The 26,542-nt window shown below is 37.8% G+C and overlaps 1 protein-coding gene across 4 annotated transcripts in view; it reads left to right on the forward strand.

Annotated features, from left to right (window-relative positions):
- The window catches only part of NPAS3 (neuronal PAS domain protein 3), a 629,144-nt gene that overhangs the window by 570,153 nt on the left and 32,449 nt on the right, over nucleotides 1-26,542 (forward strand). For all 4 annotated transcript variants that reach the window (XM_075503122.1, XM_075503124.1, XM_075503123.1 and 1 more), the window contains one exon: nucleotides 25,630-25,823. In XM_075503122.1, coding sequence (XP_075359237.1) covers nucleotides 25,630-25,823 — 194 coding nt within the window. The remainder of the gene's footprint in view (nucleotides 1-25,629; nucleotides 25,824-26,542) is intronic.

The raw sequence follows: 26,542 nt of genomic DNA on the forward strand, positions 1-26,542 counted from the left end.
AAATAAAACGTTGGGTTTTTTCCAAATTTTTCCATGAGGCATCAGCAAGTCAGCATGAGTAAAATGGCATAAACAGTGTGCGAGTCCTAGGCAGGTGTAAATATAGAGGCGTAGTTCCTCTGCTTTTTGATGTTTTCGAAGATTTTGTAACTGACAGTGTTCGGCTGAATTCAGCTGTGTCCAGCCACATGAATTGTACTTTGACAGTTTTTCAAAAGCACGGTTATTGGCACTCTATGTTCTATGGAAGGATAATTATCCACAGCCTCAGTAAGCCCCAGAAAAATTGTGTATTCATTTTAGAAGAGTTGGATCACGTGAATGTCTTTTTAACCAAATGTTAGGAACTGCTTTGTTTAAACATCATTCTCAGTTGGTGTATTAGACAAGCATAATAAAACTCAACTGCTATAGTGAATGTCATTCACGCTTTTAGGAATGGTACCAATTTATTCATTGATTTCTAAAAGTCCAGTGCCAGAACAAACTTAAGGTTTCTTGACTTTGTTCAGGTATATATTTTATTAAAATTAGAAAAGATCCATGAGCCTTATAGATGTACAGCTATAAGAAACTATCAAAGGGAAGAATAGTTACATAATATTGACAAAGCTCATGGGAATAGCTGGCTAAGTTCTGCGTCAGAGGTCCCTGGAAGACCTCCAGTACTTACTCAGGAAACAGTGTGCCAGCTGGGGTCATGTGCAGCAGAGTTCCTGCAGGAAATCTTGGTGGAGCTGACTCAGGAGCCGCTGTCTCACACCTTCAGAATACAACAGAGCACTGAACTTTCCCTCTGCAAAAAGTAAGGGCTCCTGGCAGCTTCCCTTCAGCTCTTATGTCATTGTGGGTGGGTAACCCTCCTGAATCAGCATACAAACATTCATCAGGAGCAGTGTGCTGGGAACTGTGTATCTTTTGTGAGTCAGGTTTTAGCTCTGTCGAAGGTACTCAGCCCCCCGAGCATTCAATCCTCCAGCAGTGACAAAATTTTTCATCTTTGTGAAGTGGTTGTGTCTTGTTCCAGACTCTTACTGAGCTCAGAACCACATCTCCGTATTTTCCCTGCTTTGCGGACTGCTGATGAATGGTTTCTTTAGATAGCAAATGATTGAGGTGGTCCACAGGATGCTTAGCCAATTTTCAGAATGAGTGATCCCTGCCTCAGGAAAATCACATAAAATTGAAAACAGTCAGAGAATGAGATTGATTAATCATTTGGGTTGATCTAGTCAGGACTAATTTTCTGTCAAAAGAAATGTTGGAACAAAACCCACACTGATAGACTTACACGTATGTATACCTCAAAGAGATCCTGTTCCTGACCGTTCTGACATGAGATGAACCGTGTTTATAGTCCCTTCCTGGACTGATTTAATTAGTTCTGAATTATACCTAAAGATGGAGGTAATGGCCTTTTTTCCATGAATGATATTACCTTAAAAGTCTGAAATGGGAAGGTGGTTACACGATTAATCCTACCTCTCTCCTTCCCTTTCATTGTTTCCCAGCACCCTCCTTGAATCTGATTTTCCCTATTCATAATATTCTTAGGCTCAGAGCTTGTAGGAAAAGAGTTTACATACAGTGCTAGGGAAGTATTCAGTTTTCAGTGAGTAAATGTACAATCTTAAAAAAAAGTAAAATAAAATGTAGTCAGCTGATAAAAAACATTGAAAACAAATAAAAAGAAAAAAATTATAATTCCATTCACTGCAAAACTCAGAATGCATTACCATTACAGCTGTTGTCTAAGATACATGATGCAGAGACTTACTGTTTTTCTCTGCTGAAAATGTATCACATCTTCCTTTTTTCATTTTTTTATCAATAAAAGATAGTTTTGTATTTCATTTGGATTTTTGTTATCTCCATTTTATGTCCTTTTCCATTTGTTTTCCTCCATTTGAGGGTCACGATTCTGTCCACTCAACAGTTATCCCACCTTCGATGTTTCTATTGTCCTACTTTCTCAGACATGTCAAAGCTAATTTTAATTGAAAACTACTTTGTTCAAGTCCAGTGATATATTTCCTACTACCCTGTAGTATCCTATTATTGTTTTGTCACGTTTACTTTCATGTCAGATTGTGCTAGGATTTTCTTTGTTCAAACCTAAAGGGCCTGATACTGGTCTCTTGAACAAAGCATAATTAATGGCATGAAGAATTAGTCAAAGCATTGAACATAATCAGAGCCCGTAGTTGCCAGTAGGTTCCAGTTCATCAGCTCATCAGATGTGTTAGTGTATATCCATACATATTCCTCTACTGTTTTATGGAGTAGCCCTCTCATGATAAGCTATTACAGAGGTGGATAAGCAAACATGAGGAGATGCCCTTGTACTTTTACTGTCACTGTGGCAATCTCTGAATTTGGTATAACCAACATCTGTTGCCTCTTCATCTCCCAAGAAGCTGGCAATAACCTTCTTGGAGATCCATCAGCAGAGTTAAGGGCATCTTAAAGATCCTTCAGGCTGTACCTTCCTACTTGGAGTGGTACTTTCTATTTGCTGTGCTACCTAGATGCCTGCTTTGGCCCATTCAGTGTCAACAAGAAACAGTTTCCCTGTCATTAAAACATCAAAGTCACTGAGGTCACAAGGCAATGAGTCTACTGCAGACTCTTCAGCGACTGGAAGTAAATATAGCAGCTATCGTGCTACACAAAATCTTACTTACAACCTTAGACTTCTGAGCCCGTAGTATTGAGAAAAGAAATATTTGCTAGGTTACTCCAATACTTCTGCCTTGAAGTGAGGCCTTGCTGGCTTTGTAAAGTGCCTTGGGATTATGGAAAAGCACATACATAGTCTTTGGAGATGAATGAAATGGACTTTGTTTCAGCTATTTGTATATCACTTTCAGGAGTTCTGAAGTCCTTTAATATGGCACAGAAGTGTTAGCACTGGATAGAGTGTAAGCCCTACAGTGCTGCTTTACAGAATCACAGCTCTTATCAATGTCAAGAGCAGGTATTTACACCGGGTTTTCTCTCTGGTGTTCTTCACATGCAAGAGAATTGTGGAAAGTAAGCAAGCTTAAACAAACTGGCCAAATTGCAATGAAGGGAGCAAAGTTATCTTCATTATTTGTTAAATCACAGAGGACTGTTAAACCTAACAGCATAATCAGAAGTACTAGTGGACATACTGCATAAAAATAAGTAAATTGCTATATAAAAAATTTGATTTAGGAAGTTTAGTTTAGAAATTTTGATGTTTAGTTGCACATCTAATGTCTGCATTGCAGCTATGGAGGATTCAAATTTGGGTAGCTATGCCTCACACATCAGTTGCTGTATATCAAAATATTTTAAATAATATTTAAAATTCTCTAAAAGTGTTTTCACAAATTAGTCTTTGTAGTCTACATGAATTTATCTTTTTGTTTTGTGCAATGGTGTCTTTCTACCAACTTGTTTAAAATTAAACATTTTCTGAGACTGTGCTCTCAGATTTTGCATTTAAAATCATGGTTAGAATTCTTTGCCCAGAATACTCTGTTAGAGAGACAAAATGATACCATTGCACTTGCCTTGTGATAACATTCTCTTGATTCAATCCAAAATTGAAATGATTGTTTCCCACCTAAGTGAAAGATTCACCTGGAATTCAGAAACAAGATGTCCCTATTCCAAAATCACTTTAAGGACCCAATATATCATGGTCTTGTTAAGAACACAGCAGAAGACCACCTTCCATTTCTGGGGAATAAGAAGGAGGAAGAAAGAGAAGGCAGCTGTTTTTTTGCATAATAGTCTAATTATTAGTACATTTCTTGGATGTGGGCTATGTTAGAGTCAGATTTAATTCTCTCCTCAGCCTGTGGGAATTCACATATCCCACTTTCCAGCTTGGCCTAAATTCTTTTCTCCTTTTCTAATATTTTCTGCCCTTGAAACCTTTTCTGTCAAGCATTTTACTCTGTCCCAGAAAGGTATGCTGACCTTTCTCTGTAGGAAGAAAGAAAACTGCAGAATTTAGTATTTCGTCACATGGCTACTGCCACACCTCCTTAATTGAGTGAAGAAGGAATAAGAAACCAACATCAGGAAGCATTATGTGAAGAGTTTTCTAAATGTCAGCACATGCATTCCCCAGACTTTTCAGCACTGGGAAGACTTAAAGGTAATTTGTCAGAGAGAAAGAAATGATCGAGAATTCACCCATGTAAATCGATGACCTTTTAGTCAAAAGGAAGTCTCTTAGCTAGTAAAGATGCAGCATTACTTATAAAGGAACAAAATACTAATGGGCCAATCTGAGTCTTATGAAGTATCTGCTTGTAGATATAAAGATACGGTTCAAGAAAAGATGGTCTGCAACAGGATTAAGAAGACTAGAGTTCATTTTATGCCTTGCTATAGAGCTGTGAGATTCTATTAGGAGAGCTGTCTGGAAAAGCTTGGTTCACACTCAGCATCTAAATACATTAACCAATTTTTTAAGAGTGTTCAGCAGCTACTTACTCCACCTTCTCAAAAACCATTTTCAGGGCTGAGCATCTTTTAAACGCGTTTTATAGCACTGTTCTACCATCTGGAGACATGTATATGTGTTAGGCATTCATTATTGCAGTAGCACTAATGAAACTAACCAGTTAGTATTACAAAAGGCCATTTTAATAGCAGTCTTCTTTAAAAGAAAGATTCAAGCTTTGATCGTTCCTCATGACAACTGCAGCTGTAATATTGCTGACACCTGTATCAGGAGGTGTTTCTCCTCAAATATCATCTTAAATGCTCATATGGCTTCAGAGTTGCAATGTTGCTGCACTGTGTTCCAAACTGTATAAATGGGAAAGCACAACCTGGACTCTGAAAGGGAAGAAAACATAAAATTGAGCAAACACAGATTACTTTCTGGGAGATGTTCTATTTTCATAAATGCTGTTATCAAAGAATAAGTGATATAAAAAGATAATATTATCACCAAATTAGCAGCAATTGCCTTTGATTCTGATCTTTAGGCAGTATAATTCTGAAGCTACCTTTCTTAAAAGTCAGTGGCTATGTCAATGAAAGAAAACTATGAGATCAAGATTTACTCTGATACATAATAAAATTTTCAGAATGGACAGAGATCAGCTCCAAGCCAAATCTGGTGTTCTTTCAAGAACCAAGTTTTATTGAGTCATAGAGATACGAAATATTTGTTGCACTTTCATAAGCAGCCCTAGTTATCTAGATGTGTGAACTAATAGCGCAGTGTGAGACCCATTGCAGTGTTAATAAACAGAGATCAGGGAGTGGGATGAGAACAATGAGATCTCACCAGAGTGGGAACCAGAAAATACCTCCTGTTACATGCTGGGAGAAAGGTATTGTGCTCCCAGGTGGGAATGCCTACTGAAAAAGAGAGGTCTTCTGTCCACAGAGTTTTCTTAAGTTATCTGCCAATGTTGTCTGCCACTGCTTATTGTTAGTGATTGGGAATATGCCTTATGTAGGAGCACAGAAAATCACACAGTGCCCTGTGAAGAATCACCAGCCAGAATTTGCTGTAGGACAGACAGATGCTGCTGCCAACATCTCTGCTCCGCTTGGCTGTTTTGTAACTGCTGCCAGTGGATATTTTGGCCCACCTCCTTTTCACAATGTAAACATTGTATTAGCTGTGCAAATGCATCTTTTTTAATTATCTCTACCACTTCCAACAGTTCAAAGGTTTTGTCCAAAGTATGCTTAGAAAAGACAATAAGCTCATACATTGAAAAAATGTAACTAATATTAAGCCAATGTAGATGAGTACATCTTCCTGCTCTTCAGCAGATACGTGCAGAAGCAGTATCATCTTTCCACTGGTAAAACTTTATTGAGTGTGAAACAGTCAATGAAATTCAGAACTAAGATGAAACTGAATGGAAGGTTCTTAAACTTGCATTTCAGTGAATTTTGCATTTAAGAAAACTTGTTTCTCATTGTGTTTCTCATTGTTGCACATTGTCTTGATCTGGTAACATGAAATCAATAGCTGTAGAATAGAAAATATGTCTTGAATTGATAGTCGTAAGGGTATAATCCTGACCTCTTATGCAAACACGTATGTGTATTTAGCTTTTGTAGAACTGTGATGGGTTAACTAGAGGGAGAAGACCACATTTTTGCAAGAGAGTATTTTTCACTGTTGCCTCTGCAAATAAATATTTTCTTGAAGAATTGCATGAAAATTCTAAACACAAATATCTTCTAGGAATAAAGTTGTTCCACAAATGTGGAACCTACACTCAGACATTACTTTCATTACACTGTGATCTGTCACAGGTTGTATTAGTGGGCAAGCAGAAGTTCCTTTTGAATGTATCATTGATGTGTAAGTAGCGCAGACAGCAGGAAAAAGCATAGTTGTTGCACTCAAGGAGGTAAAGCTGTGGGTTATCGCCTGTCTCCACATTCACTCCACAAAGGAAAGGCCACCATGCATGTTCCCTTGAATAGCTAAGGTTGTACAGCACATTTTACATACCAGCTACACAAGTTGGATCTCATTAATAAATTTTTACAATCACATGTTCTTTGAAATTTAAAAAACAGTAGAGAAAATCTTTTACAAACAGCTGGAAACATTTAAAACACTATTTAAATATTGTCATTATGAATGACTTCCCTGTAATTTTTCCTTCATCATTAATTCTTGTATTCAATATATGCTGAAATGTTAGCTGCCCACAATTCATAAGGATCAGGCTGTTTCTTTGTCCTCTTAAAGCTGAATCCTTTTAAAAGCTCCTTTTTTTCCTGCTCCCTACTCATCATATCTTCTTAGTGATATAATAACTGCATTAATTTATTTGCATTGCGCAACAATGAGATAAACACTGAATTATGATTTCATTTCATCATGAACTTGGAAAAGCATCTTTACTTCTCATTTATCTTTTAACCTATAATTCCCACATGGTTTTTAAAGTTTCTTTTACCTTTTGTGCAGGTTCTTACCTGCGCAAAGCATTATGTTTTACTGGCTTTTTCCTGTTGCTTACCATGTCATTTATATTAATGAATGTACTTTTGCGACCCTCCTCTGAGGCCGGAAAGTGCTGACATACCAAGAGATCAAGTAACTTGCCAAAGATAACAATGGCTGTTTGTGTCAGAGCCAGCTGTGATTACATGCTGTACTTCATCCTCAGCCTTTCTTCCTAGCACATGAATATTGTCAAATCATCTCTGTGTTCCAGCACATCACACTTCATTTTCTCAGGCTGGTACTTCCTTTGTTTTGATGGTTGCCCTGAATAGGCAAAATGAAATAGCAAATAAAGAAGTACTCAGATCAGATAGTGTGAAGTTTAGCGGAACGTTTACAGAAAACCCAGAAAAAGATGAACTCCTGCTCTCAATTGGGCTACCGCTGGCTGTAGAAGAGCTACTCCAAAATCCTTTTCCTCAGAAAGAAAAAGAAGCAATGTACCAGCAGAAAAACACATTTTCCTGCCCCTTGGATTTAGCCCAGGGGAGCTCCCTGAGGCTGCTGTTCCTGCCACCTTGCTGTGGAAGAGGAGCAGGGCTGGTGGCATTTACCTCCTGGGCCGGCAGCTGACTTGGCTCCTTGCAGACTTTGCCTTTCTTATTTCAAAACAAACAAACTTTATGTAGAGACTTTTTTTTTTTCAATTTGATTAATATTTTTTCATATCCACCATAGATTTCTCCACCCTAAAGACCTCCAAGCTTTATCAACTAGTGTGAAGCAATACATGTAATAAGCACATGTAAAAATGGTAGGGAATCATTATGCACGGTAGCTCTTTATATTTGGACCAAAGTGAAAGTATTAGCAAATCAAAATGCCCCATTCGCTCACGCAGATAGTACCACTTTGCAGCTGCTCTTCACTGACTTTCTACACAAATAGGTGATTGCATAAGGTTCAAGGCCCATCATTTACTCAAAAGCCACATTTTTTAGTATAATTTGCTGTCATATGAAGCAAGGTTCCTCTGTACCTGCTCATTTGACGGAATGGGAGAACAAAGGCACAGAGCATTTCAGTGATGTGTCCATCACCAGTATGCCACACATGAAGCCAGTAATCGAACATGGAGCATCACATGAGCCTTTCATTCCCTGTAGCTGTTGCCTTAACCTGCTGCAATGACTTCTGGATAGTGATCTGGACACTGATTTGCTGTTTTTACCTCCTAGAACATGAGTCTTTCAGGCCACGTTTCCCAGAAAGAGTTCCTATAGTATAAATGTCCTTTTTCTCTATTGTCCAGAGTGCATATACACCACTAGATAATCAAAGAAGCCATTATGCTTCTCTTTCTAAATGTTTAAGCATGCCTCTTGATTTGTCTGTTTAATGCACTGATACTAGCTGAAGAGTGGTGTTTGGTTGAGACCATCTGCTTTACCCTATGGAGAAGGCAGAATATAGATGTTTGGTGAGAAGAGTTTCAGTTTCTCCTTTTTACAGCATCATTAGGAAGCCATCGTTCTAATAATAATAATTCCCATTTGACATCATGGAGGTAAAAAGAAATCACTGCTGACATCAAAAATGAGGTGATATTTCAGCAGTATTATTTCACTGAAGATAAAATGGAAGTCTTTATTACTCCCAATGCTTTTAAAGAAAGCTGAGCAGGGCTTATACTGACCCTGGAGCTTATATACCTTAATGCATCTATAACCAGTATGAAATAAGAAATTTTAATTGTTACTGCTATATTTTTTGGCTGTCCCTCCTTAGAACCAAGAATTTTGTGCCTGCTTAAAGGAAAGTTAACGGTGTCTGAGAATAAGCTTGGGAAAGCACAATTATCTTAATTTTCTCCATTATTTAAAATTCATGCAAAAGACCCCAAACAAATGAAAATACTAGGTGTATTACAAGAAGAGGTAATTTTCTTACGAACTTCATATTGGAGCCTTCCCTGGGAATCCATACAGATTGCATAAAGAGGTCTGAGCTCTGAAGAGGTTACCCTGAAGAGGGTTACAAGTTTTATTTCACTTTTTATGAATAGGTATTTTATTCTCTCTGAACTCTTGTGCACATTGCTGTGTGAATTGCTTGCTATTAAAAGGACACAGCCAAGGTCTGTTTCATCAATTCTAAACAATATGTTTTCCACTTCTGTTTGTTATAGCACATTAGAACCTCCCATTCCTCTTTCCTTTGTACAGAATTATTCAGTTATAATTCTAGTCTTTGTATATTTTTCCATCCTAAACCAAACAATATAGCACATTAGTGACTCTATCAAAGTATACTTGGAAAAGAGTGTATCTGACTAAGTTTGGCAATATTTCCTAAAGTTGAGATCTATTCTTGGTCTACTGCTGTTCTTTTTTTTTTAATTTAGGGGACATATGAAGAGTAATATAGATTGCAAACAATTAGAGCAACAGGATGCAAGTTCAGTGCCTTTAAAATTGACAGTATTGCTCTAATTAAAAGAAAGTTCAAGAAATATGGATTCTTCCCATGGCTTCACTTTACAGAACTGGTCACATACTTGCAAGTAGTGTCTCCTCTGTATAACAAGGAGAGCCTGATCAAAATGTTTCATAGTCTTTTCACAATCAAACTTAAGAAACTTTTGCAATTAAATATGTGGTGGGTCATCATGTTATTTTGTTCCAGGCAAATATGTTTGTAACAGAGCAGTCACAGCTCATCTGCTGTTGAGTTACTGCTTCTCAGTTATTCTCAGAAATAAGATCTGAATTCTTACAGGCGTGCAAATATTTAATAGTTCCAAGCCTTTAAAAAATCAAAATTAGTAGTTACCAGATACAGTGAAATGTTTAAATCTGAAATGAACTCTGCACTTTCAACGTAAATGGGTCTCATTCTATGTACAAATAGTTTGGGCATTTTCCCCAAGAATTTATGCATGCGTGAACTGAATGCTTAATTTTATCTCATGTGAACTCAATGAGCCCTTTCACTTTTGACATATTTTGGAAGGTCCAGGCATGTTTTTTCTCTGAAATATTAGATAAACACTTCTTTTCTTGAAAATCATTACCTTATTAGCCTTTTCATTTGTTTCTCCCTGCTCAAGTGCTCAGAAATGTATCTTTTTTTCCTAACTAATCAACTGCTTTCAGTTCCTGTGATCCTTCACATTGTTGTATGGTTACAAACACTATGTTGGTTAGGTAAGTCCACCACTAGACCTAGCACTGTGTTTAGGAGATACCTAAATGCAGAGCCCTGTTTTAATTAGCTCACAGGGCATCACTGAACCCAGGCTGGCTCTCCCACACTCACATGCCCAGGGCTAGGAATGGGGCACTGGACACAGTTTTTCCTGAGGAAGCAAGGAGCTGATTCACAATACACAAACATGCATTATGGGTTGTTTTCAGTCACTTCATAGTCATATGCATTCATAAATTTTGATATGGTTGTAAGATGCAGACTTTGATGGTACAAAACTCACAGAAGAGCTTTAGATCACTGGAGCAACCACAGACAAAGTTTATGTTGACAATTTATCAGCCCTTCTCCGTCAAGGAAAATTGTTTTTTAGTGCCTGCCTATTAGCAATCACATGCATATTATGAAATTGAGTTTTGGGGAGGACAGCCTGCCATCTGTCTTTTCTGTATTTTTTTCACAATGCATCATGCTAAAGTTAAAACTTTCTGTGCTTCAAAATGGTGTAAAATATGAGATGTCTATAATAGAGACACTTGGAAAGAAAAATAGACTAAGTAGAAATGTAAATCTTCATAAACAGGCAACTACTGATGCTATACTTTATGTTTTGGCTTCAAGTGCCCTCCACATTTTCCACATACCATAGTGCCCACCATGTGCTCTTACTCTAGATTTCAGCGTTGCTAAACCGATAACTAATTAATATATATCTCAAGGAGGGTGAGAATGCTTTCTTCATAAACTCTTTCTGGTTCGGGGGCGGGGGGGGAGGATGAAATGGAACTGCAAATGCCTGATGTGGAGAATGAAAAAGATGTGTTCCGTTTCTTTTCTGTGTTCTGATATGCTAAGATTTTATCAATAATATTGTTTTCCTGTAAAAATATCTGCCTCAGAGAAAATCTGCTGTGTAGCTGTCAGGATTACACCTCTCAGAATATGCCTGTGATGATTCTGTTAAATTGATAAAAACAGAACACTCTTCTATGTAGAAGGATTGCTGAAAAGAATATTCTGAGGCCCTTTCATGTGTAACAGCACTTGTATGGCAGTACATTTATTGTGCTATAAATTCCATCACTGATTTTGGCCATTTCAAATTGATTCTGCAGTAACTGTAAGTAATGAACCTTACAGACAGAGCCAAAGAAGAAAAAAAAAACAAGCCAATAAACTTGTGGCTGTAGGAATACAAATTGTAGAGTTCATTTAGCCTCAGTTTTTATCAGATCATGCAGCCAACACCCCACAAAGCCAGAAAATATATCCAACAAAATATACAGTGCCACAGCCCTGGCTTGCTTTAAATTTAGCAGCTAAACCAGACAGTCAATTATTCGAAGCACATGTTTGTACGAAGTGTCCTGTGGATTTCACCTGAGATTTAAGGAAGGTGCTCAGCGTAAGTGGATGACAAAACAGGAGACATTATCATAGAAGTGACTTAAACAGGATAATGAGCCAAATCCTTAGCTGTTTTACATGGCCTAAGCAATACCAGGCATCACTGGATTTCATAGGGGTGTAGATCAATGTGCAGTGGGCTACTAATGACTCACCAGGTCAAAATATATAAAAGTCTCCAAAATTTACATATGTTCCTAGCCTATTTCCCTTTCTTTACTGAAAAGTTCTACCAGGCTAGCAAGAATGATATGATATCTTTTCTCCAGGTATCTTCAACAATCCCATAGATTTTGACAGAGAATTAATGCGCTTGCGAAAGATTTCCGTAGGATGGTTTTAAAACCCATCAAAAAGATACTGCTGTAAGGCTTTTCACATTAGTTTTGTAGATTTCTATTACATTCTATAGGAACCCACTGATCTTGATTTGTTAAATATTGTATACATTTCTCACAGTCTTATCAGTGGATGCCAAAATAATTCAGACTCTTATTTTGCAAATAGACCATGGATCTAGTCCCCCTAAATCAGTGGGCTGGTCATGTGATTAAAGCATATATGAATGTACATATATGTTTTACGCTTAGTTGTTACATGAAGAGCTAACTTCATATTTTAACTCAACGCTGAAAAGACTACAGTTTTCTTCTACATAGTTTTCCCAACGTTACAGGAGAGAGAAGCAAGGCCATGTTTTATTCTCTGTGCAAAAATAAATAAATGTCTGGGTTGGGTTCCTACAAGCCCTGCAGCACTTCCATGCATCACAGCTTGCACACTCATGTATCTTACAGTCTGCATTGAGTGCTGCATTCATTCTGTGTGTCTTCTTATACCTAACGCTGCAGATTTACCTGAACCTCTGTATTCTCTGTGAGAGATATTAAATCCTCATTTTGAGATCAAAATCCTTGGGTCCATTCTAGCTTTATGTAGGCCACAAAGAAACTCATTGTCTAAGGCATATTCCTTACCTCTCTCTATAAAAAAGCCTATTTTGTCAATTTGTCCAGTTTACAGCAGCAGCCTGAGTGACACACAGAGGAAAAAAGACACAGAGACTGAGGCTTGCAGTTAAACACCAAATACGGCGAAAGTCATAATAAAATAATGAGAGTTGGGAACACTATTTTTTCTCTCGCTCTCTGCTGTTTTGTGTTGCGATGAGGAAGAGAGTGAGTGAGCCTGAAGTCTTGTGAATAGCCCCTGGTAACCAAGAGCAAAGAAACCTTGCTCATTATCTCTACTCCCCTTCTGAATAAACATTTCAGCCGTCGTAAATGAGTGTGACATGAAGGGCAAATGAATGGCTCTCATTCCAGATGAGAAACTCTTGACAGCTGAGCAACCTGAAGGTTGTTGTGAAGGTACAGATCCTGTGACCACTGGATGATAGGGCAAGCTTACCATTTATTTCAATAGGACCTGAGATGCATCATACTCTTAAAGGAGAGATTCCCAGCCGTGCAGAGGATAAGTCCTAGGAGTTCAAACTGGCTTTTGGTTAGGACTGCAGCGAGTGAAAAACAGAGCTGTCCGAATTTTTTCTTGTTATTTTATTAAATTACATAGAAAAACTTAGTCAAATATAGGGAAAGGTTCAGTGTGGATTGACAGATGGCATGCAACACCCCTACTGTATCTCATTTATAAATATGATTGATGTGGAGGTAATTTCTTGGTAACCTGTTTTTTAAAAAAAAATGTATTCTAGGTGGTGGGTTAGTGAAAGAAAATTAATCTCTGCATGTTAAACTTGCCAACTTTTGAATTAATTGCATGAGTATAACAATCAATTAATAAATGTTAAGCAAACAACAGAAAATCAGTGAATTAAAAATAACTAAATTGATTCCAAGTGCAGATAAAGCAAGAGGCTGCCATAATTCTTCAGTATAGATTCAAGAACACGAATCTTGCCTCATCAGTTCTTGCTCCCCATTTATCCACATCTGGCATTTAAAACAATGCTGTTTTATTATGATTTTTACAAATAAATTGCTATCTATAATCTGCTTGCTACATTAAGTGGATTATAGAAACAAATCATAAATAGTAGCCCATTTGTAGCTGTCAAGGAGAAGGTCAGAGCTTTGCAAAGACCATCCATCTCCAAGTGGAATAAAAGTTTTTTCTTCAAAGAGAAATCACATACCGTGTTTGGGTGGACTTCAGCTAGTAATGACAGTACAGTTTCTTGAAATACCCACAAAAACCCTCCTCTCCACAAAAATAACTTGATTTTGGGTCACAAATCTTTTGCAAAATTGGGCTGATTTGACATGAAACAGATCTCATCACTGAATATTTCTGGGCAAATTTGATTTGATTGAAAGTATATATTTATTCATTCTTCAGAAGTTTCAGGAGAGGCTTAGGACGGCACTGGAGGCTTACAGGTCACATGTCTATGGAAAGGAGATGGAGCCTGAGATCCAAACATTTATGACCTATTGATATCACTGCCACTGAACACACAGTTTGTATGTCTCAGTTTATCAGTATTATTTCATTGCATTTCACAGAATTGTGCAAAATAAGTCTGCATACTTATCCTCATTTTTTGCAGAAAGTCATACAGATATTTGTTTCAGGAAGGATGTCTCCTAGTAGACATGTTCCTTTCATATACGTTAATTTACAGTGCTTGGTGTAAACAGTAGGCAACACCTTCCTTGTGTCTTAGCACAAGGGAGCTCATAACCTAGAACACTTCTACTGAAACTAAAATAAAAATAGAATTGGTAGACATCTGAGTAAATACAATATGTCAAGGAAAAGTCAAAGACTTTTGCGAAGCTTTCTCAGGGAACTAGCAAACGTGTCTCCAGGGGATTTCCACTTGATACAGAGTAGCTGCATTTCCAGCATGGGAACGATCCTGCACAATCCCTGACAAAAAGTCTGAAAGAAATTAAGCTGGCAGTGGAGGGGAAGGATCCTCTCATGGATATGTAAGTGCTTTAAAAAAAAAAAAAGACAAGAATGGTCAGTTTTCTGAATTTAAGTGGTCACTGCTGCTTTTTCACCTAGACTGCTGTTCGTGGGGTCTTTGGTTCTCAACATATTCATAAATTAAATGGAAACCAAGGTGAACAGGAAAGTTAGAGTGCTTATCGGATTGTAAAAATGTAAATCTAACGTGAACAGTAGCACAAGAATGTCATGATTCTGTGTGAAGGGGCAATAAAATAGTAGATAAAATTCAGTTCAGGTAAATGTAAAGTAATACACCTGGGAAAAAACAATCCTGGCTGTATATATACAATGAAAAGCCCTGAACCTGCTGTTACTGCTTGGAGATGATACCTTGGAGCTGTAACGGGCGGTTTATGAAAGGAACAGCTCAGTGCTCAGTAGTGGTCAGAAAGCAAACAGAGTGCTAAGAAATTATTAGGAAAGAAATGAAAAATGAAACAGAAAATGTCATTATATCGCCGTATAAATCAATGCTTTTCCTTTATCTTGAATACTTGTGCACGTGTTATCCCACCTCATCTCAAACTGAAGGTAGTAGAACAGCAAAAAAGTGACAACATCGATCAAAAGTGTGGAACAGCTAAAATACACCTAGGAGATTCAGCTTGGAAGAAAGATGACTATGGAGGCACATGATAGAAAACATCAGTGTATAGAGAAGGTGAATGGGGTATAATTTTCTGCAGTATCTCAATACGTAGGGTGAGGAACAAAATTAAAGTAGTAAATGGCAAATTCAGAACAAGCAAAAGGAGGTACTGACCGATTCCAGAGTTCAACAGTGAAACTCATTGCCACAGCGCACCATGCATGCCAAAAGCTTACTGAACAACATGCCTTTACCTCAGGAAGTCCTGGGAGAATATGCAAGGGAGATGTCATTAGGTGCTTGCCTAGTCTGATGCTCTTCCTTTGTCAGCCTGAGTGACACATTGAGGACGCTGGCCCAGACAGGCCTTTGGTTCGACCTCCTACAGCTGCTCTTAAGCACACACAGTTGCTTCTCTGGAAGGGCGGTCATGGTGTGCACCAGCCTTCTCCTACAGCCAGAGTCTCTGTAAAGCCACCGTGGGGCTTGGGACTTGCAGTCTGAATGCCAGCTACTTTCTTTATCAGGTACATGGTCTGTATCAGGACCATGTGAGACCTATTTAAAACTGTTCAAATATAACGGTGAGCGCATCCAGGGAACTACTGAGACTAGGTGTTGGCAGACATGCCAGAAGACTCTTGCCTCCAATCCTATGATCGCTCCTTTTGATCATCTGGATGTGAAGGCATTACTAGCCACCTGCAGCAGCTTTTCTGAAATTCACAGTTGTGTTTTTCATAAAATCAGCTCATATACTTAGCTGTACGTTTTCCCTTTCTAAATTGAAAATTTGTAGTTTAGATTCATATAAGTGTCATTGATGGGAGGAAGGTGAAAGCATGTTAATAATTATGGGAAATTGAGCTTTTTTGCCCATCTCCACCTTTGCTTTTGTCACAGTCGTGGCGTTCTGCAGGAAAGCTCACACAATCTGTTGTCCAAGATCTTTCAGTACAACTTGGGTGTTTGTATACAGCCAGCAGAAATTGGGCCGTGCTAGGGGAAACCACGCAAGCATTAAAATAAACAAAGCGGTTGCTTCTCTGTGTAAGAGCCTGTACCAGACACCATTCGCACAAGCAGAGGAACCTTGGTATTAATGAAATTCAAATATTAATTCTCGGCCTTTTTCATAGTGTGTTCCTGCTTTACTCTGAGGAAAAACTCAGATCTTTCCACCCATTTAGCCACAAAATAAGGAAGAGTGAATATGACTTTTCTTGACTAACTTCAGAACAAATTCTGGGGTTGTAACCCCAGGCGGAGAGCTTGAGCAGAACGCAAACACTACTGTCTTAATCAAGGCTAAGTTGGGGAATCCATTTCTGTCTTTACAGACAACAGCATTTTCTACATTTTTCCTCTGTGTGTGGGAAAAATGCATTAATATCAGATATTTTGTTTTATCCAGTCTCCACTCACTGTGCAGAGAATCACCTAAGGTAATTGTTGGACTGCTAAGAACTACATCAAATAAAACAGTAGGAAAAAACAAAACAAAACAAACTTTATTTCTCCCTCCAAAGATAGAAATAAAGACACTACATCTGAAGAATACTTATTATTGGTTGACTTTAGCGCAACAAGATTTGGTTGCCCTGACGTATAGGATTCAGGGTAACTTTTTTTTAAAAAACCTTTCCACCCTTTCTGTTGCAGAATGATGTAGCCAGTTTCCACCACCCCCCAATACTCTGATAAACCGCATTGGAACTGATGCAACAAAAGTCATTTTTCAGGTTTAATTTTTATCTGCTGGCAGGAGCACCAGAATTCTGGAATAGTGAGCTCAGAGAGAGTTTGCTCATGGGCAGGGATGACAATTCCTTTATTAGAACCCTGCACACTTCAATAGCTAAATGCTTTCAACTTTCTTTAAATAGTATTAAGGAAAAAATATCCTCAAGGCATTATTTTTAAAGGGGACTTCAAACATTCTGTGAGGAAAAAAAAATGCAACACATTTGAACACCAAGGGATTTGCAGTGGAAAATCTGTTAAAGTGGAGCTATCTTTTGAGTTTCAGGGTTAAATAAGTATTGGCCATAAACCAGGGATGCAGACTACCAAAAATTCTGAGGCATTCCAGATTCCTAGCTTAGACCAGCAGTAGCCAGATTCCATAATAGATCGATTTGAAATAAGTTAGTTACATTAGTTAAATACTAAATTAACTATATTTCATTTATTCCTCCAAATTCAACGCACAAAATCCATTATAACATTTGCTAGAAGTATAAGAAAATCCCAGGTTCTTAATCTTTTTTACTATATAGACTTAATTCTGCAATAACTCAATATTAGATATTTTAGAGTTTATATTTAAAAGCAGCTGTGAAGCAAGCAGATATGCAAGGGTAAATCTCATCTTGAATCCTTCCGCAAATGGTCTGCTCTGGAGGTCATATCAAAGAGATTCTTTTTCCAGTTTAAACCTGTCTTTTCTAAATAGATCTCAACCTGATCTCATTTAATGCATTGATGTCTGGTTTCTTAGTCATTATATTTGCTGTATTACATATCAAAAGGACTCTTGAGAAATTCCCCCGAATTGATAATTCTAATTTCTTATGTATAGCTACTCTATATTCACTCTGAGGACAGCTGTATTGTATGCTAAACCACGAATTGTAAAAATTGATCCCTTTATATGTAGGTTTGTATTAAATTGAGATACTTTATTTTTTCCTGTTTGTTGCCACACATGGGTTCCTGGTGTCAGTTTGTATTTGGCTGTTTGAGCATATTAAAGTTTTGCTAGTGCTTATGATGTTCTTGCCAAGAGCGCTCTTGCAGCAATCTGCACTAGAACAGTCTTTGTGCCAATTACTTCAAAAAGTAATCTGTTATAAAACCAATTTTTATGGCTACTTTTTCAGGTTGCAGTGTGGTGATTTCATTTAGTTTCTTCTTTTTCCATTTTTTTAATGTGGATCTTCTTCAAATACTTGTAAGTTTTGGATTATGAAAAAATAATGTGGTGTTGATAGATTGAGTTGTTAATAAGACATCTTAAAAAGGAAAAGGGTTCAAAGGTATTAAAATAAAACCTGGCATGTTGAATTACTAACACTGCATATATTTAAAGGATACTATTTAATAGGAGAATCTTTGGAGCTCTTATTGTGGGGGCTGATTATGAAAACAGAAACCTTTGCAGTTGTATAAAGCAAAATAAATGAAAAATTATAATGTGTAATGAATGACTCAACACAATATTTCTTGAGTTTATATTATGAGGCTGATTTCAGGAGTGTCAGCTCTACAACATCTTTTATTTAGAGAAAACCAGCTTGCTAATCCATTGCAATTAATAAAAAATCACAACACAGGAAAGGAAGGCATGATATCATATTTTACAATACAAATATGCTTTTGAATGGAGGGTCTTGATCATGCAACTTTTACTACCGCAATGAATGCCAATGCAAGACTGGACTTCAGAAGTCTGACATGAGAGCCATCATGGTGATAAAGATATATATGTGTCCGTATACAGTGCAGGACACTGTGCTATGCCATCTAAACAATAACTGCTAATCTATTACGCCAAATAATAAAATGGAAATGCTGCTATGTAACAGAATGAAAAATCATAAATTGAGGGTCTAATAATGTTAATCTAAAGGATCTAAGAATGTCGATAGCAAATATATTTTTATTAATTATTCTTGAACAACCTCTGGTCTGCTGTTCATTTCCCAGGCTATTAAGATTTGATAACTCTTGAAAAACAACCTATTGTACACTCCTGAAAATGTTTGGGGTTTTTTTTTTAATGGGAGCTTTAGGAATTGTTTATCATACAACAATCTTCCTTTACTCCCACAGGGAAATCGTAGTTTATTCTTTAGATAACCCTAACCCAGCCACATCCAGATCAGGGAGCTTCATATGACAGATGTAACACGGGCATTGTCAGGTTCTTGTTTTGTCTTCGCTCTTTTGGAGAGTTAGAAAGCTGTCCGCATTCCCTTCCCTTTATTTATTATCTAGTGAGAGGCAAGTGGGCGATAAGAGGTTGTGCATCCTGAGGTTGAGGAACAAGCAGCTTTTTGCATGAGTGCTCAAAACACTAACTTTTACGCAGAAAAGCAGCTGTTCCGTGTGGTGTACTTGAATGAAAGTGACTGTGGCTACTGTGCTTGCTGCTGGTCTCAATATTCCTCATATGCAACAAATAATATTCTGTTTGGGTCGTTTTAGGGATTGAGCACGAGCTATGAACTGAGCCTGCCAAGCCAGGGTGTTTCTCATGTGATGCTTGTCTTTAAGCACCCAATGAGTTTGAGGTCTCATAAGGATACTTTTTTTAAAGCCCTTAGGATTAGCCTAAATTCTTCCTCTGACTGTTTTAAGCAGCAAAATAGCTTTTGATTCATCTTATTCAGAGAGAGTGATATCAGAGGAAAGATGGGAAAAGCCTAGAGTGTCTCCAAAAACTAGTATTGACTTTTTAACAATAAAATACATCCTGAGACCAAATATGCTGTTTAAATGTAAATACCATTTCCATTTTCAGACTGTCTTTTGCAGGTGTATTTGAGGGGATTTGAAATGTACTTGTAGATGGAAAAGAGGCTATTGACCTTGAAACTATGTATGTGTTAGGAATAATGTTTGCCCTCCTTGAAATCAGACTCGTATTCTTTGAACGGGTGCTCAAGACCACAACTCCTAACAGTGGTTCAGGTAGCATTCAGTGTATAACTGAATTAAGACTGACTGCTATACTTACAAAGCTATTTCTCAGGAGTCATAGATTACTGCCTGGGCTCTTTTTTTTTAATCCACCATGGTTCAGAATGACTCGCTGACAACTGCACTAACTAGTAGTTTCCTTTGTTCTGGTGCAGACTTGATATAATAGGACAAGGTTTGTGTGTAGAAGCAATATCTTTTATTAGATGGACTACTATAGTCATGAAAACCCAAAGAAACAGGTTTCTCAGCATACAAGCGCTTTTTCAAGGCTAAAACTGAAGCAGCAAACTTCTGAATCAAATAAGAGTTGAGAACAATTACTGTGAGTAGACATGTTATTCTGTTATGCTGTCCGAGAGAAAAGGTAGGTGATACTTATGAAGTTGGAGATAAGCGATGTTAACAAGGGAAAAGATGATATGATGGCTATTTTATAGATGAAAAGAGATAGGAAATCTAACATTGATACAACAGGAGCATACATCTACAAACTTTACCTTTCACAACTTCATTACCTGAGGGGTGATTGATCGGGTTTCCAGACATGCAGGAATCCCCAAGACTGGCCGCTGGGCAGGTGCAAACTACTTGACATGGCTCATGCTGCAAGTCCAATGTGTCCTCTGTGTGTTCAGGTAACTGTACATGTGATGGAGAATTGATCTGTGTGTGTACAGCGAGTTAGATGCACGTGGGACACATCAAACTTACTGCACATGTGGGATGATCCAACATATTGCAGCTGTAGCGGCTCACTCCTTTTCAACACCAAAATGTCATGCTCCGTGGGACCTCCTGTTAGGAATACTGCAGTGTTTATAGAAATGCAGTAAGTCTGAGAATGGGATATGCAAGTGTTGCTGGAACTGCAAACACAAGGCCTTACTGGACCTCTCTGATCCCAGCTGCTGCTGAATGATAAGTACAGGCAAGTGATGTATTTTCCTAAAGCTTTCCTGAAGACGGGGAGAGCAGGCTTTGGTCTCAATGAGGATGGGGCTGTGGAACGCCAGAAATAAATGGCTTCTGACCAGGAGAAAACATAAGCAAATAGAAATGTTGTAATGATTACAGTGAGGTACAGGGACAAACGAAGAGATCTGTGGTAGATAAAGAAACCTATACTGAAGTTTGGGTTGATACGCATGGATATATTTTGATGTCAGAAAAGGAGAACCTTTAGGATATCACTGTGAACTCTAGATGTGACAGTGGACTCTTGTTTTCTTTGAAAAGTCCGGAGGAAAGCCTGTTTCCAAATGTTCAGTCTTAGCTTAGAAATCACCTGAAACCATATAGGAACCCTTTACCTTGTGGAGTGTTAAAACATTTGTCTGGCAAGTGTCACGGGCAGGTTTTGAGATGTGTGTCCATGTATCTGAGCGAAGGAGCACACAACTCTTTGAAAGAAAAATGTGAGAACATGGCTATAGTTGGTAAGATATTTCTTCAGCCAATTTTAGCAGTTCAAATTAATTGTGTTTTGAAGAATTAGGTGTTGATTTTGGAAGTATAAAATAACATCTTTGAGAGACCAAAACAAATATATATATATCCTTGTGAATCACAGTTGTTTCTGTAAAGGGGGATAAATGTATGTGTGAGTTATTTGTAAGACAGCTAAATAAATATCTAGGTGCACAAACTAATTAGGATGTTTTCATATGTGACTGTCTTCTCAAAATTTGGGTCTAAGCAATAATTTTAAGGCTTCAAATTTAATATCTCATTAAGAGAAATGAGGTGGAGGGAGCACTTCTGCCAGTCCTGTGGTTTCAGTCCCATAATAAATTGGCATAGTGATTTACACAGAGAACAAAAGAAATAGTTTAGAAATTTCTTTCTAATGGAAGTTTAAGTTTTGAAGAACACAGAGACATCTGAAAGGTGAAATTCACAGATTTTTCATGCTTGCAGGTTTTTATAGCCTCTGGTAATGCATGTCCTTACTCTGACATCACATGTATGTGAAAAAATGGATGTAATATTAAAGATGTCTTTTGACAAAGAAAGTATTTCCATCTCCAGAGGTGAGATTTAGCTTTAAAGGATGATGAGCAGGTTCCAGATGTGTTTTTCAATTGCTGGGCTTTCCTTAAGTATTGACAGAGGGAAGGTTTTATCAAGGTCTTTGTGATGTGCTTGTTTATAATGAGTAGACATTAGTAGAGCACATCTAAGTGCTTATCGCTAACAGATGACTAAAGAGAGCATATGGCAGGGAAAAGAAATATATATTTGTCCAAGCAATGTGGCTTGTTAACACTCCCACACTCATAAACTGTGTTTACATGTACTTACAATATTTTGCAAATCCCTTTTCTAATCAGCTAAAAATAAAAGCCAAATACTGATTTTTTTTCCAATATTGGAGTGTCAGGCAAAGTTGATTTAGAATTTTTTTAACAAAGCATTTAAACAGTACAGAAGATTTTTATAGTATTTGTTTTGCTTCAGCATGACATCTTTATAGCAGTGTATGTGTTATTTTCATTTCACAGTGTTAAAAGTTTTATTGTTACAGAATGCTTTTTGGTTCACCCACCTGTCTATCCAAGTACAACTATTATACAACTAGGTTACACTAAAAGCAATAATACAGGTCAGAATGACTTATGTTAAATCCTGATCTAGATCAGGTCACAAGGTTTATTTTGACCATAAGATTTCCCTCTGCTTGTGTAGGATGAAATCATCGTGCAAGTTACAACACCTGCCAATAAACAGGTTGTAAGCAAAAAAGTCTCTGAACTGTTAACCCAGTCCAGCTCCCATTAGAGTAAAAAAGGAGTCTTGCTACTAATTGCATTTAGGAGATAGATGGAGAGATGCTGGGGAAATCTGGACAGCTCTTGACATACAAAGTTTCTGATGATCCCTGTGATCAGGAGTATAGCATTCACCCACCTTTTTATAACGGACAGAACACCGTATCACTGTCTTCTCTTGCTGTGACATCTAAATGTGCCAGTTTATTCATACAGCATTATGAGAAAGGAGACAATTTTAGTTTAAAGATGGATTTGGACTGTTGCATACTTTTCAGAAGAAAGCATTGATAAAGAAAACTGCACAGAAGACCTGCATTTACTTTTGATTTTCAGAATATTCCTAGCAAATTTTTGTTAAATATTTACATCTGGATCCAAGTATTGTCCTTCATAAAACAGTTTATTCTTGCAATTTAGCCTCATTAAAGTCATAATACTGCTTTAGGATATGATAGACTAGTGCTGTGGGATTGAATTATAAAGAGATTAATTTTAGCTACCGGAGATAATTGACCCTATAATTCCTATCACCCCTAATCCCAGTTCAAATGAACCAGTGTTAAAAGTGGCACTACTCACAATGTAGACAAGGTCATGACAGCTAGAATTGTTTTTTACTACCAATTAGATTTCCCACTTGGTGCGTTTGACTAATGTTGTCATAGAAAGGGATTTCAGGCATGGAAATACAGTTTCTTTAGAGCCACACAGGCGCTGGAACTGATGGGCAGTTTGCTGTACATTTCCCAGTGTACAGAATCAGAATGCAATTGAGTGCTGACCCCTAAAATTTGAATTCACATGGGGATTTAGAGCATGTTTTGATCCATGATAGAGCTACGAACAAGCTAAATAATTTGAATCTGGAAGCAAACTCTCTTGAAATTCAACAATGTTAATATATGGTGGGTCTAGCAGGTTTGGAGCTGTCTCTTGGGGTAATACTACATCTGAGGTGTATTTCAGATGAGGAAGCAGAAAAAAGTGAGGTACTGACTGAATAGAGAGTTGTTCAAAAACAAATCATGTTGATATTTAGCTGCAAATGACATGGAGGTTTCAAAAATACAAGGAAGAGATAAATGGATTTTAAGTATGATATATCTTAAAAATTCCCTCAAGTGATAGTGCCAACTTCAAACATATTAGCATAAGGACTCTTATGAAAAAACAACAGAACAACAATACTTTTGCATAGCACGTTCAGTCTAAGATTATTTTTCACATTATTACTAGTTATCCATCAGCATTTTTCCAAACATTTACAGATCTGAGTTTTTGCAGTAAGCTGAAACTGTACGATAAAAAGAGACAGATAATGATAAAAAGCAGATGTATATGCAAGCCTAGCTAGAAGGAGCAAAATATACTATTACTGCCCCTCCTGTGAAGTTAATCCTATTTCTTTTAGCTATTTCTTCATTAGTTAATGAGGTCTTGAGAAAAAAAAAATTAAAGTGTGTTTGAAATGGTGTTTTTGCATCCTTGCCTTTAGGAACTTTTTCAAATATTCATAGAATAGTTTGCCCATGGAAGGTGCATTAAGTGTGAGTTTAGGCAATAACTACTTCAAATGTGGGTGGTCAGAAACCTGCAACTGAAGTGGACAAACACAGCAGCTAATCACCTTCCTCATTCAGATTCACCACGCTGGCTGAAGTCGAAATGTAAAATAGTGGAGAAAAGAGATATTTTAATGATTAGGTTAAAAAAAAGAAACAAACTTCAAGGCTTAGATCGCAGATCTGCTAGCAGGAATTAGATTTGAATTTGGATGCAGTTTGTGGTTTGCAGTCTTATTAATGAAAGATTTTCTTCTCTCTCACTTTCTATTAACAATCAATCTCAGATCAGAAGCAAAGAGTTTGGCTGCTGTCTTTGTGAGATGAGTATCAGTGGACTTATAACTACATCCCATCTCTGTCACCTCCTCCAGTGCACTTGGTACCAGCCAACATCTCTGTTGACCTCTGGCTATTGGGTCTGGGATCACAGTGAAAGAGGTCCCCATCTCCTGCAAGCCTTCTCTTCCTGTTGGTGTTGTAACCCACTCTGAGGGTGAAAATCTGGGAGATCCTGCAACTGCCAATTCTTATGGCTCTCTTATCCATGAGTACACGAACTGCAGTTTCCATTTTCAGTTTGATAGCTGGCATCGATGCTGTGTTTATACTCTTTTATTGAAAAAAAACAACCCCTTTATTTATCCACAGAACTCCTGAAGGAGTGAAACTGGAAGTGGTGGATTATTTTTTTCCCAGAGTTTCAACTTACTCCATTTCAGGCAGCATTCTTAGAATTTCACTCTCCAAGGGTGCAGTTGGATCTCCCGGGCATCTTCTGGCGTTATCTCGTGAATAGGGAAAGAAACCATCCATCCCCAGAGCTCTCCATAGATACATAGTGTACTAGGGAAAGGCATTATGTGTCTACCAGCTCTTAAAAAGCTTGCTGTGGATGCAAGGAGACCATCCTGCAGCTGAGCTCATTGATCACTTCTAGGCTGCTGCTTCTCCAATTGCCAACCACAAAGAAGTAATTCAAGGCTGTGACCAGTGTCTCCGTGGTGTAGGTGACTAGCAATTCAATTAAATCCATTCTGGAAAAGTTTCAAAACTGCTGATCTTTTTGTCTCATATTCAATCTCCAAATGTTATAAAATTAATATTTTATTAATTTCTACCTTCATTATTTCAGTTTTATCCCCCTCTCTCTTTTCTTTTGTTGAATTTCTAGTTTGGTTTTTTATTCGTCTTTCTTTCTGTAACAACCACTACAACAAAAATCAATACCACCGGAGTTCTGAGGTTTTTATTTGATGAATGTGAAGCATTTGCCTGTTATGTTCTTGTCTTCTTTTTTGCCATGAGGACGTATAGGACATGTTGACAGCCAATATTAATAAGCTTAACACTAATACTGGCAGTTACTTAGTGCAATTTTTGGCTGTGTTAAGTGGTCTGTAGGGAATAGTAATGCTATCCTTAAAAAACTTGATGTCACAGTTGCATCCAGAATTCACTGGGGTTTCTTTTATTGTTTTTATTTTCCAGGTGATTCATATAACAGGCCGGTTACGTCTGAGAGTGTCACTGTCCCACGGACGGACAGTACCCAGCCAAATCATGGGACTTGTTGTCGTTGCTCATGCTTTGCCACCTCCTACAATTAATGAAGTCAGGATTGACTGCCACATGTTTGTCACTCGCGTGAATATGGACCTCAATATCATTTACTGTGAAAATAGGTACAGCTTTTAGCTCCTTTTTTCTTTGTTTTAGCTCTGTGTATTCTTTGTTCCATGGGCTTGGCAAAAAGTTTTGAAATTTGTGACTCCTGCAATGTCATCCTGGTGTTGTGTGAGAGCATTGAGTTCACTTTCATCATCATCACCTTCATTTTCATTACATTCTTAGAGGATAAAGGTAAATTTAAAACTATAATTAGCAGGACATCTTGCTGGAATAGGGGAGGATAGACCAGGAAAGATTCCTCTAAGCTTTCCCTGCTTTTTACAGTCTCTCACCATCCCTCTCAGAGGCAAGATTTGGGACTAGACAGACACTGGTCTGACCTGTATGGCTGTCCTTATGCTCCCCCAGCCTCTCCTCCACAAGTCTTTCTGTCTGAAGTTTTAAGGTTTTCCATTTTTTAACTAATTTGCAGATTACAGCACATCGTGCTCAGTGTTTAATGGAACAGAAGCACAGATGGCCTAGATAGTAGGCTAGAGAGGTGGGATCTGTTGCAGTAAGAGGTGGGAAAACTGTAGAATAAAATTGGTTAAGGGCATACCGGGAAAGACAGCAGTGAAACGGGAACAGGTGATGCGGAGTTGGTTGAGGGGGGGCTATGTTCGATAGCGCGATAGCGACAAGTGATCTAGGGAGGTGGAAGATGGGATTTAAATTCAGCTGTCTGCTCCCTGGGGGCTGGGTGCCGGTAGCATCGGGGGCTCCCCATGGG

Source organism: Mycteria americana, chromosome 5, assembly GCF_035582795.1.
Source record: "Mycteria americana isolate JAX WOST 10 ecotype Jacksonville Zoo and Gardens chromosome 5, USCA_MyAme_1.0, whole genome shotgun sequence".
Lineage (NCBI taxonomy): Eukaryota > Metazoa > Chordata > Aves > Ciconiiformes > Ciconiidae > Mycteria > Mycteria americana.